The sequence below is a fragment of the Schistocerca cancellata genome, chromosome 2, assembly GCF_023864275.1.
Source record: "Schistocerca cancellata isolate TAMUIC-IGC-003103 chromosome 2, iqSchCanc2.1, whole genome shotgun sequence".
Taxonomy (NCBI): Eukaryota; Metazoa; Arthropoda; class Insecta; order Orthoptera; family Acrididae; genus Schistocerca; species Schistocerca cancellata.
In genome coordinates, this window is record NC_064627.1 from 276623537 (window position 1) to 276637571 (window position 14035).

At 39.9% G+C, this 14035-nt stretch overlaps 1 protein-coding gene across 1 annotated transcript in view; it reads left to right on the plus strand.

The window, feature by feature from the left end:
• The window catches only part of LOC126153247 (NFX1-type zinc finger-containing protein 1-like), a 453816-nt gene that overhangs the window by 364070 nt on the left and 75711 nt on the right, over positions 1 to 14035 (plus strand). The window contains exon 16 of the mRNA XM_049916059.1: positions 7971 to 8245. Within this exon, the coding sequence (XP_049772016.1) occupies positions 7971 to 8245 (275 nt within the window). The remainder of the gene's footprint in view (positions 1 to 7970; positions 8246 to 14035) is intronic.

The following is a 14035-nucleotide window of genomic DNA, read 5'->3' on the forward strand; positions in this document are numbered from 1 at the left end:
ATTGAGCCTCAATCTGAAAACGGACAACTTCAGATTTCTCAAAGGCAGGATGGTATCTCATAGGCTGGTGCAACAATGCATCCACACTAACATGCTGTGTCGTGGATCTGTAAGGAATTTCATAGTGATACATACTCAAAAACAAAGCCAAACAGTGGTGTCATTGCGTGGTCCTGTCAGGTAGCCACAAACAGTGGACAAAATAGTGCCACATGTGCCAAATATGAAACACTGGCCCCTGTCATATCACTAAAATCAAGCATTGTCGAGCATGGCCAGTACTTGGATGGGTGACTGTCCAGGTTAGCCATGTGCTGTTGACAATTTTCCTTGTGCCTTTAAGGCAGAGGAGACAGGAGGGTTGGTGGCGTAAAGTCCCCCATCACTTGTCTTTGCACCAATGTCTTTGATTAAATTCCAAACCTCTCACTGTGTTTCACGAGGGCATGTGACACTGTTGATGGTGATCCATCCATCAGAGGGGAACATTAAGCTCAGTGGCCCCTTGGTGCTGCTAGAGACGGGCAGGCTAATTGTCATTGTTGAGTTTCACCCTCTCCCTTCTATCATCCATCTCCAAAAAGAATATGACACTACACTTCTCACACACACACACACACACACACACACACACACACACACACACTACAGTCACCTGCACAGATATGCTTCCCATACGTCATGATGGAAAGGCGTCTGCTGGCACGAAGGATAGGAATAAGTTTTCCAATTAGAAAGCTGAACTTGCCCTTTGGGGCCTCCTAGCCGTTCATGCTGTACGATTTTACTTTTTATGTAGTTCCACAAGTAGCATATTGTCGGTGATGAGATGGAATATGTTGCCACACAGGAAAACATTGAACTGACAGACTGCATACATGATGGATAGAGTTTCCTTTTATATCAGAGTATGATTGCGTTGAGTGGCTGTCAACGATTTGGAAGCATATGCGATAGGCTGTTCTGAGCTGTCTGTGCTTCTGTGAGCCAAAACCACCACAGCTCCATATTGGGGAGTATCTGTGGTAAGGACAAGTGTTTGCCCAGTGTAAAGGGGCCGAGGCATGGCAATGTCTTTAGTAATACTCTGTCACAATTGCTGACTGAACAAAAAGAACACCTTTTTTATACAACTTGTTCAATGAATGACTGATATCTGCTGTATTAGGGAGAAATTATGAATAATAACTGACTTCGCACAAAAACAATTGGATAATATCATCAAGATAGTTTGCACAAAGTGGAACGCCTTGTGTAAGCTTTTCTAAAAAGTCTCTGGAAAACAGTGGGAGTACTCGCAGTGATGAATGGTGGGCTTATATAATGATACAAACTGAAGGGAGTGTTAACCATAATATGCGAAGAGGTGGAATCCAGCTGAATCTACAGGTATGCTTCCGCCAAGTCAATTGTACAAAAAAAACTGTGTATCCACCAGTTTAGCAAGTATTTCTTCAGGGTGAGAAATAGGATAGCAATGTACTACTGATTGGTTATTAATGGTGGACTTAAAATTCCTGTACAAAGGGCCCCTTGAGGCTTTTGAATAACAACCGGCAGCATAGCCCGCTGGCCAGGAGTAATGGTGCACCCATCTGCAGGTGGTCGCTCATGTTGGCACCAATGATGTGTGTCGCTATAGATCGGAGGAAATCCTCTCTGGCTTCCGGCAGCTATCTGATGAGGCTGAGACGGTTCTGCGACCGTGTGGGCTGCAGATTCCTCGACTTGCGCCATAGGGTGGTGGGGTTTCGGGTTCTGCTGGATAGGTCAGGAGTCCACTACACGCAGCAGGCGGCTACACGGGTAGCAGGGGTTGTGTGGCGTGGACTGGGTGGTTTTTTAGGTTAGATGGCCTCGGTCAAGTACAGAAAGGGCAACAGCCTCAAAGAGTGCGGGGCGAAGTCAGGACATGTGGGGACCAAGCAGCAATCGATATTGTAAACTGTTGAAGCTGCATTGGTAAAGTACCAGAACTTCAAGCGCTGATAGACAGCACCGAAGCTGAAATCGTTATAGGTACAGAGAGCTGGCTGAAGCCAAAGATAAATTCTGCTGAAATTTTTACAAAGGCACAGACGGTGTTTAGAAAGGATAGATTGCATGCAACCGGTGGTGGCGCGTTTGTCACTGTTAGTAGTAGTTTATCCTGTAGTGAAGTAGAAGTGGATAGTTCCTGTGAATTATTGTGGGTGGAGGTTACACTCAACAACCGAGCTAGGTTAATAATTGGCTCCTTTTACTGACCTACCGACTGAGCAGTATTAGTGGCAGAACAACTGAGAGAAAATTTGGAATACATTTCACATAAATTTTCTCAGCATGTTATAGTCTTAGGTGGAGATTTCAATTTACCAGATATAGACTGGGACACTCAGATGTTTAGGACGGGTGGTAGGGACAGAGCATCGAGTGACATTATACTGAGTGCACTATCCGAAAATTACCTCAAGCAATTAAACAGAGAACCGACTCGTGGAGATAACATCTTGGACCTACTGATAATAAACAGACACGAACTTTTTGACTCTGTAAGTGCAGAACAGGGAATCAGTGATCATAAGGCCGTTGCAGCATCCCTAAATATGGAAGTTAATAGGAATATAAAAAAAGGGAGGAAGGTTTATCTGTTTAGCAAGAGTTATAGAAGGCAGATTTCAGACTACCTAACAGATCATATCGAAAATTTCTGTTCCGTCACTTATAATGTTGAGTGTTTATGGAAAAAGTTCAATGCAATTGTAAAATGCGTTTTAGACAGGTACGTGCCGAGTAAACCTGTGAGGGATGGGAAAAACCCACCGTGGTTCAGCAACAAAGTTAGGAAACTACTGTGAAAGCAAGGAGAGCTTCACTCCAAGTTTAAACGCAGCCAAAACCTATAAGTCAAACAGAAGCTAAACGATGTCAAAGTTAGCGTAAGGAGGGCTATGCGTGAAGCGTTCAGTGAATTCGAAAGTAAAATTCTATGTACCAACTTGACAGAAAATCCTAGGAAGTTCTGGTCTTACATTAAATCAATAAGTGGCTCGAAACAGCATATCCAGACACTCCAGGATGGTGATGGCATTGAAATAGAGGATGACACGTGTAAAGCTGAAATACTAAACACCTTTTTCCAAAGCTGTTTCATAGAGGAAGACCACACTGCAGTTCCTTCTCTAAATTCTCACACAAACGAAAAAATGGCTGACATCGAAATAAGTGTCCAAGGAATAGAAAAGCAACTGGAATCACTCAACAGAGGAAAGTCCACTGGACCTGATGGGATACCAATTCGATTCTACACAGAGTACACGAAAAAACTTGCCTCCCTTCTAACAGCCATGTACCGCAAGTCTCTAGAGGAACAGGAGGTTCCAAATGATTGGAAAAGAGCACAGGTAGTCCCAGTCTTCAAGAAGGGTCGTCGAGCAGATGCGCAAAACTATAGACCTATATCTCTGACAGCAATTGTGTGAGACACAACTCGCTTTATTTGTTCATGAGACCCAGAAAATATTAGATACAGGCTCCCAGGTAGATGCTATTTTCCTTGACTTCCGGAAGGCATTCGATACAGTTCCGCACTGTCGCCTGATAAAGTAAGAGCCTACGGAATATCAGACCAGCTGTGTGTCTGGATTGAAGAGTTTTTAGCAAACAGAACACAGCATGTTGTTATCAATGGAGAGACATCTACAGACGTTAAAGTAACCTCTGGCGTGCCACAGGGGAGTGTTATGGGACCATTGCTTTTCACAATATATATAAATGACCTAGTAGATAGTGTCGAAAGTTCCATGCGGCTTTTCGCGGATGATGCTGTAGTATACAGAGAAGTTGCAGCATTAGACAATTGTAGCAAACTGCAGGAAGATCTGCAGCGGATAGGCACTTGGTGCAGGGAGTGGCAACTGGCCCTTAACATAGACAAATGTAATGTATTGTGAATACATAGAAAGAAGGATCCTTTATTGTATAATTATATGATAGCGGAACAAACACTGGTAGCAGTTACTTCTGTAAAATATCTGGGAGTATGTGTGTGGAATGATTTGAAGTGGAATGATCATATAAAATTAATTGTTGATAAGGTGGGTACCAGGTTGAGATTCATTGGGAGAGTCCTTAGAAAATGTAGTCCCTCAACAAAGGAGGTGGCTTACAAAACACTCGTTCAACCTATATGTGAATATTGCTCATCAGTGTGGGATTTGTACCAGATCGGGTTGACGGAGGGGAGAGAGAAGATTCAAATAAGAGCGGCGCGTTTTGTCACAGCGTTATTTGGTAACCGTGATAGTTTTACAGAGATGTTTAGCAAACTCAAGTGGCAGACTCTGCAAGAGAGGCACTCTGCATCGCGGTGTAGCTTGCTCGCCAGGTTTCGAGATGGTGCATTTCTAGATGAGGTATCGAATATATTGCTTCCCCCTACTTATACCTCCCAAGGAGATCAGAAATGTAAAATTAGAGAGATTCGAGCATGCACGGAGGCTTTCAGACAGTCGTTCTTCCCGCGAACCATACACGACTGGAACAGAAAAGGGAGGTAATGACAGTGGCACGTAAAGTGCACACACTGTTGGGTGGCTTGCGGAGTATAAATGCAGATGTAGATGCAGAATGGGTTCAGTGAGGCCCAGGTCTTGTATCCTGTCCCATATTTCGTTGACAGCTGCAGAGCAAATGGAATAGGCATATCACAACTAAATTTGGGACTGGCATTTGGTTTAAGGGTGGTATGGGCCCCATAGTTTTATTGCAGCACCCAGTCCCAGCAAAAACAGAGAGCCAAACTTGTGACAGAGGTTGTCCAACCCTTGTAACAGTATGAAGTTGGAAACAAGATGCAAAACATCCTCAATTGAAAACCCAGAAACTGACCAAACAGTTTTCAGACATCTCACTGGTGACAGCCAAAAACATGACCACCCATGTAATATCCTGAAACTCATTATCAATCAGGAACTGGCTTTGAACAGGAATTCGCTAATCACAATAACCAAACACCAAAACGGTGATAAGTATCAAGATTCATCGGAGACACAGAGACCGTGGTATTGACCTGGAAATGCGGAATTATTGACCTGGAAATGCTAAATTAGCAAAATAGGATTAATCTTACTGGGAACACTGAACAGCCATGACAGATGGCTGCCAAATATGCATGTTTATGGCAGGCCGCACACTGAGAAGACTGACTATGAGCATGTGTTAAGAAATGATAGTGGGAAGAGCCATAGTCAGGCCAATTGTGAATGGTGTGAATCTGAAGCAAATGACGTGGTAGTCTGTGAACTACACCATTGTTGTGGTACTGAACACAATTCCACTACATCCAGTATGTCTTCAAACTGTTCAGTCATAGCCTGTGCCACTTCAAATGCCTAAGCAATAGCCAGGACCTCCTCAACTAAGATAACCTGTAATCTCATAACCAACTGATGAAGCAAGCCTAAACTGCTCGTGTTGCCGTTCAATCTGCTGCTGTTGTAACAACTGAACCAACATTGCATTCTTTGTACTTGCAGATATGAAGAAAAACTGCATGGCCAAAAACTATAGTATCTACAATTTCTATTACAACAAATAAGTACACTGGAAAATGCAGCTACCGTGACTTAGTATCAGAGTTACACATGAATGTGAACGTTAAACACAGGAAGAACAGTCCAGCCCAAGTCCAGTAAGTGGCCAAGTTCATTACAGCAAAATTACAGAACAGCCATAATCACCAAGTTGAACCTTCACCGAACGCGAATGATGCAAGAGAGAGTGGGACCACAGTGGCAGCAGGCTGCTGGGTCCACCCAGCTGTTGCCACTGCTGGCACCAAGCAACACAGGCACACACATTGTGGTCTCTCACTGGAGGTGCAAAATATGAACTCTGCAGCTATGGTGGTGGCATAAGCAGATGCACCACGACAGAATGGACACCAGCTGAGTGAAGGAAACATGGAAGACCACCTAGAAGACGGGTGTGAGAAGTTTGCGATTAAATTAATGCAAGGGGCTGTCAAGGTAATGATTGGACAGATAAGAAACTGTGGAAAGGAAGATGATTGATGGCCATTGTAAAACAGCCTCCCCCCCCCCCCCCCCCACACACACACACACACACACTCACACTACCAAATGAATGCAGGATAACCTCTAAGAGAGTAGCAGTGAAAGTGGTGGACAAAATATATCAGGTGCCATCTCAATGCATTTATTCATTTTTAGGAAACCAGGAACCAAACTGAATGAAAAAATGCAAATTAGCATTGTTTGTTGTACATGGCATTTTGTTTTTGGAAACCACCATAAGGAAGCACTAGCCACAACTGTGGGAAATATTTTTCTAACTGTAATGAGGTGAAGGTGACATGTGCCTAGAAAGTTCACTCAGTTGGTGGCACAGACAATAATCCTTGGGGTAAAATGACTTGATGCACATGTCAGAGCCACGGGCTAGCACTCTGTTGTATTCCTTTGTTTTATGACACACAGGCAACCTATTGTGTACATGAGAATCTATTTCCCTATCAAAAACATTCTTTTTACTTGACTAACTAAACAGTAGAAAATGTTACAGTAAATTTGCAGCTGAAGATTCATTTTATATGTAGTTTACATCCATGTTGGAGCACTTGAATAAGTCCATATACACTTAAATATTACAGTTAGAGATTTGGCTTTTCAGCCTGCTCTCTGCTCCCTAAACCTCATCATTCTCTGCCCTTACTTCGTAATCATCTTGCCTCCCCAGTTTACAGTTGGTTGCATTGTTATATTCAACTCTTCTAAACCATCTTTTCTCCTCTTTGAACCAATTATTTGTAATTTCATTTTTTCACAAGAAGTTGAATAGTTGTTTTGCTAGCCTGGTTTCTGGTAATCTTTATGTATGGAAGAAAGTGGTATCCTTTCCTTTTTTCATGGTATCTGTTACTGACTCACTTTCCCTATACATCACTTTGTTATGTAGCAATCTCCATCACCCATCTATTTGGTGTTTTTTGTGGATGGCATTTCTGATTATTCTTGTCTTCCATCTATAGTTTATTTGGTGTTGATTTGGTGTTTAACTTGAATAGTGTTTCGCTTGCATATGTTGCTTCAGGGTTTATAATGTAGTAGTGATTTTTGAATATGGTGTTCACTGACAGAGATTTTTTCTTGTAGGTTGGCCAGATGCTTTTTTGTGCTTTTACAATTTAGTTATTCAACTCCCTGTTGAGCCCCTCTTGTTCAAGCTCCAGGTTTTTATTTCACCAAAGTATTTCAACGTGTTAAGAGTCTTAATTTCTTTGTTAATGTTCAGTTGAGCAGATGATGTTTCAACTTTGAAGGCTGGCATCATTTCTGTGTTATTTTTTCAAGTATTACAATATGAAGTTTAGCCTCCTCCACATTATTTGTCAGTATTGCAGAGTTATCTCCAAATCCTATGCAATTAAGTTTGGTATTTCTTCCAATCTTGGTATTTGGTTGGCTTTTCTTACTACTCAAGTTTCACATTACTTTCTCCAAAGTGCAGCTGCGGCCAGTCCATCCCCTGTCAGAGGCTGGCTCAGATTTTGAATTGTTCAGACATTTCACCTCAAAATCTAACTTTTGATCTGGTATTCTTAATGATCATTCCAGTGACATTTACAAGTTTTATGTCTAGACCAAATCCCTAAAAGATTTTCAGTGATGACTGATGTCATGTAAATTTTAATACCTCTGTGTTTCCCATCCCAAAGAAATAGTTTCTGATAATTAGAAAAGTGCCAATGTAGTTATCCCAAGTTGCCTTGAATGACAAATATCCATAGTATTAAAACATAATAGAATTTGTGCAAGGGTGTTTTAACACTAGTTTAACATTGTAGATTAGATGCAGGCAACATTGTTAGAAGCTGTCATTCATGTCACTATATTAGTAGAGATTTTTATTTACTAAATTCATTTTGAAAATCTTTTTTAAAAAGCACCAGTAATATTTTGTTATTTCAGATTCGTGTATCTGGAGGATTGCAAACATACTATCGAGTCTAAGGCATTGGATGAGTGGTTGAAACAGCAAAACGTTGAAATAAGTCTCAAAAGCTGCCCACTTTGTAAAACATCAATAAAGAGAACCTTGCGATTCTTAAATTATTTGAAAATTTCCTATATTGACATCCAAAATATAAAGAAAAAAATATTTGGTAATCTGGAAGATAATGATGCAAAGAGGGAACAGCTGAATACTGCATTGAAAGGAATAGTTGTTCCAGACATAGTAAGACGTAAGTACTGAAATATTGATTGCAGTGGTTAATTTTTATGTGTATTGAGCTTCTTATATACACTTCCCAATTTTTTTAAGTAACATTTTTACCATTTTTATTTTTAGATTCCAAAGCCAGACTAAAAAAATTCTTAGCTTATAAAACTGAACTGACCTTTAAAATCCCTGAAAATCATCATCTGAATTTTCTTCTTGTTCCTCTTTGTTGTCCTCTTCATATATAAAATGGTCTTCACTGCCATCGAGGGAAGCTCCCTTCAGTGTGAATTCATATTTGGTTTCATCCATCATCCAGCTGTTCGATTCCTCTCTCATATTCACTTTAAATGGTTTATTTATCGAGACTCCAAGAGGTTGCAATTGTGAAGTAAGTCCATCTCCCCCCCCTCGCAACTCATTTTCGTTGCATCGGTGCACTGCTGCTCCAGTTGAACCAGTGTTGCCAGATAGAGATAGGTTTCCGCAGCATTGAATATATGGCCATTTTTAAAACTGGTGGGAATTTTAAATCAAACACTGTACATTCTTATATTAATTTCAAGCATGAGATGAACCTGAATTTTGGAGGCAATTTTTCAAAGAAAAAAGGGCATCTTATAGTGTATTAAATATGGTACTATGAATTTCATATTCTTTTTTCTACTTTGCGTTTATAAGTCTTGAGTGAACATTAATACTGTTAAAAAGACAATATAGCCAAAGTGGCTTGTATGTTTTTGAAATACACTCAGAGACAGATGGGTCTACCAGTAGAAATTCAAGAGGCAATTCCCATTACAACTGATACAGAGACACAAAAAAAAAAAATAGACAACAGTCCCTGTCTTCTAGGGACGAAGGTGGAAGTCATTGAATTGCAGGTGCGGGGGAGGGAGGGGGGGTAGGCAAATTACCCAGTATCCAGCTTATTATGGATCTACCTTGTATGACTGTCACTGTAGGTAATAGATATACACGACATTATAGTGCATATTCAGCCCCTCCAAGAGACCAGTAAGTTTAATTCCTGATATAGCAAATAATAACCATTGAAAAGTGCCTTATATCCTTATTAATAGGGATAGAAAAGAAAAGATTTTGTCTATAAGACAAAATGGGCACAAATTAAGATTAGCTCAAAATAAAGGACATAGTATGAAAACCAGAAACTAGCATGTTGTAGGAATTGCATGTTTGCTTAAATGTTAGTGCATTTGGCTGGAACATAGGTACTGCAATCATAACTCATTAAAGTCTCATGAAACTGATTACTATGTTGAGTAAAAATAGAAACAAATGTAATTGTTGACTTTGTACAGCTTTGAGGAGAATTTTATGACTCAGGTGACCTGTAATGCTTGATTTCTTAATAGTAACCTGTACTGTTATCAGGATTGTCCAGTAAGTAAAATTACTGTCTTACTAACACACTGAGTTTCCCTATAGCTTTATTCTGATTGTATTACAAGAACTACCAAAGTTGTATTATGTACTAAATTTGATGCTTTTAAATATTTTGTATTACTTTAAGTGATTTATACTGCTTTACAAGTTTATTTCATCCAATATAACAGTACAATTTAGTCCAAGGGTAAGTAGCCACAAAGCCATTGCAATCTACTATTCCATATCAATGTATCGAAGTGCTCTGTTTCTTTTAAAAGTACAATAATTGCTACATTTGTAATTTTTTGATACTGTTAAACAACCATTTAACAATAAAAGTTTCACATCTTCACTATTTGTATTAAACATGAGAATTTTATTTCACAATATTTTACAAATATATTCTTATGTTCATAGCATAATAACTATCTTAAATCATTTAAGGCAGCACTAATGTGAAATCTCATAGATGTTCTGTTAACATTGTCCTTGGTACTTGGTATATAACTTGTTACACAGTCAAATACAGGAATCCAGGCTTTCACCTGTCAGCTTTGTTCTGTGCTTATTTTTAATAAATTCATCTATGAAAATAATGATTCACAAACGTAACTAGAAGTAAACAAAGCCTTTATTGTAAGTGCAACATGCACTAATATAGGGTATTTCTCAAAGAATTTGCTTCGAATATCATATCAGCAATACATTTGCATTAGCTTGAAATTTCAAATTTAACCATTAAGGTTTTCAGATAAGACGCAAAATTCATAAGCTGGAAAGGATCTGCGGTATAAGCTAACAGACTATTCTCTTCTAGTCCTTGCAAAAACAGTTTGATAGCCAGTAAAAGATTGTGGAGAAGAAACTTTACCCACAGAGACTGTTGGTGTAAAATGTAGTGGTATGTTACAAACTGTTGAAAACTTGCATCTCTTTGGCAAACAAAGTTGTAGATAGTTATTTCCTCAGATAAGATGAGCTGCTTCACGGTAAAAAAAGTATCTTCTCCTCTTGTATGGCTTTCCAAAGAAATTACTTTCAAAGGTTCTTCTTTGACAATAAAATTATTAAAAATCATCCTTACAAAAGCTGGCAGCTGAGCAGTGCCTGTTGCATCATAGGATTTATCTAATTACATTGCAAAATAACAACACTTGTCCAAGTATATTTTCAATAAAGAAAAAACATCATTGGACATTGTTTTCAAGTCTTCTTGTGATTGTTCTTGATGAAAGTTGAAGGGATTCATTGGCATCCATGATTTCAGACTTGTTTTTGACATTCTGAAACAACTCTTCAGCAGCACCTTGAAATTTTTATCTTACGAATTCACCCTCATTAAAGTATTTCCTCCTTTTTGGCAATATATTCAAGACACAGTAAGAAGCAAGAGTGGCAACAACACATTTGTCAGCTGGTTTTGTGAACAGATTTTGCTGAAAACTTAACGGATATTAAGTTCCTTAATTTTTTTTTTTTTTTTTTTTTTTTTCTCTCTCTCTCTCTCAGTTCATTGTATGAAGGAAACTCGGTTTGACACGTGTGTGCACAGATATTTCACAAATGCAATAGTATCTTGATGCAATAAACAAATGCATGTGCCACTTTTTCTGTTACAAAAATTCATGTTCCCATTTGGCATGAAAGTAATATCCTTTTTTCCCCACATATACAACTCATTAGGCATAAAGTCATTGCACTACGTATTATTTTCTTGATATAATATCGTGTTGGAAGATACTAGTGGCAAAATCTCCGTGATTATGAAACACAAATTTTGAGATAACATTCACTTTCTCATTGCAAATTGTGATGAAGTTCTCCTAAAATGTGTCAGCATTTATGCATGCCCAGTGCTGACAGCAAACAAAACAATTTACAGTTTTTTTACAATGTTCGTTCCATGCACTGTTACATCACAGCAGTTGGTAGTGCACCATATCAGCATGAAACTTGCTGACTTCTTGACTTCTCCCAACTCGTAATGATGAAACAAATTAGACTAAACAAATTAAACGTGGAATACTGAGTTGGAACTCGCAATCACAGGTTTACCTATGCACTAATTTTGGTCATTATAACATATTCATTTGGGATTTTTGAAACATACTTAAAAGTGAAACAAGAAAACGTATCTGCAGATGGTAGTATCAGAGGAAATTAAAAGTTAATGAAAATATAGCCTCTGTACTAGTAAAAGCCCTTAAATCTTCAGATAATTTAAATTTTAAAACATTTACAGATGACAGAATGCTAAAGAGAATATTCTGATTTTAGTTGTAATTAAAAGCTGGTGAACTTCAAGCTAAGAAATCATTCATTGAAGAGTCATTTACAGAAATTAAGTTCACAGAAATTTGCAATGTATTTTGTATTGTAAAGTTAGTGGGACGAAAAATGAAATGGCATCTGAAATTTGTTATTATTTATAGAACACAGAAAAACTTATTGAGAACTAAAGACACCATAGAATGTAAAGAGGGTGATCATGTTCATGATGAAGATGATGATCCAGTCCAAATGAGTACTGATAAAGATTGAGTTTGTTGGAAAAGACAAAAAAATTCAATTCCGGAACAATGGAAAATCCAGGATGGAATGTAACAATATTATCTGAGGACAGTTGCTATTCACCATATAGCGGAGATGCTGAGTTGCAGATGGGCACAACAAAAAGACTTTCACACTTAAATCTTTCGGCCAATGGCCTTTGTCAACAATAAACACACACACACCAGCGCATGCACCTCACACACACGACTGCAGTCTCAAGCAACTGAAACTTCACTGGGAGCAGCAGCACCAGTGCTTGATGGGAGTGGTGTCTAGAAGGGGGTAAGGTGGAGGCTGGGGTGGGGAGGGGGAGGGGTAGTATGGTGGGAATGGCAGTGAAGTGCTGCAGGTTAGGCAGAGGGCAGGGGAGAGGTGGGGAGGGGGGGGGGGCGGTAGGAAATAGCAGAAAAGGAGAGAAATAAATTAAAAAATAAATAAATAACAATAAAAAGAGTGGGTTTGGTGGTGGAATGACAGCTGTATAGTGCTGGAATGGGAGGAGGGAAGGGGCTGGATGGATGAGGACAGCGACTAACGAAGGTTGAGGCCAGGAGGGTTATGGGATTGTAGGATTTATTGCAGGGAAAGTTCCCACCTGTGCAATTCAGAAAAGCAGGTGTTGGTGGGAAGGATCCATACGGCACAAGCTGTGAAGCAGTCCCTGAAATCAAGGATAATATGTTTGGCAGCATGTTCATCCCCAAAGTCCTCAAACCCATAACACAAATTGAAACTCTTGCCCTGCAGGATCTTGAGCAACATGAATTCCACCACTTCAAAAAGCTTTCCATCCTGCTCACTTCCTGCTCCCGCCTTGGAGTACCATTGTTCGCCACGTCTACAACAACCTCCAATCCTCCTCAGCACCCCCTCATAGCTGACAAACCCTGTTTCACTGGCCTACTACACTTACCCCACCCTCCAAAACTCACTCCCACCACCACACAGAATCCAGAACATAAACAGACCTGCAACACAGTCATGAACCTTTCCTCCAGAAGCCTTGCCTCACAGAAATATCAGCCCTTTCCAAAGGCCTCACCTTTTGCCCACTCCCAAATTCAATCATACAGGACTTGTTAAAAGACCTTCTCTCCTTCTCCCAGTTGCTACAGTGGAAACACTTTTTCGCTACCAATCAGACTCAACCTAAGACCAAGACAAGACCAAGCTTAACTCAGTTCACTCCTCCATCCAATCTTGATCCACCCCCACTGCCCCCAAGCCACCCCTCATTAACTACCACACCCAGTCCTTTTCCTTTTATTTTTTAATTTATTTATCTCCTTTTCCGCTCCTTTCCCCACCTCTCCTCCCCTTACTCTCCCCTGTCCCCTGCCTAATCTGCAGCACTTCACTGTGCACCATCCCCACCGTACTATCCCTCCCCCTCCCTACCCCATCCTCCTCCTTGTCCCCACCCAGTCACCACTCCCATCATGCACTGGTGCTGCTGCTCGCAGTGTGGTTTCAGTTGCCTGAGGTTGCAGTCGGGTGTGAGTTGTATTTACATGTGTGTGTGTGTGTGTGTGTGTGCGTGTGTGCACGCGCGCATATGTGTGTCTATTATTGATGGCCATTGGCCGAAAGTTTTAAGTGTGAAAGTCTTTTTGTTGTGCCTATCTGCGACTCAGCATCTCCACTATATGGTGAGTAGCAACTTTCCTTCTTATAATATTGATACAATGCAGGGACAAGTTATTTAAAGGGAAGCACAGTTCTCATCACATTCACAGAATCAATGTAGTTTTTCTCTGTGGTTTCATGACGTTAGGGTTCTCTTCAGTCACTTAGTGGCAGTGAAGGATGTCCACATAAATACTGGAGCTTGTGATCAAAGAAAATCGAATTTTTAAAATAAAAATTAATT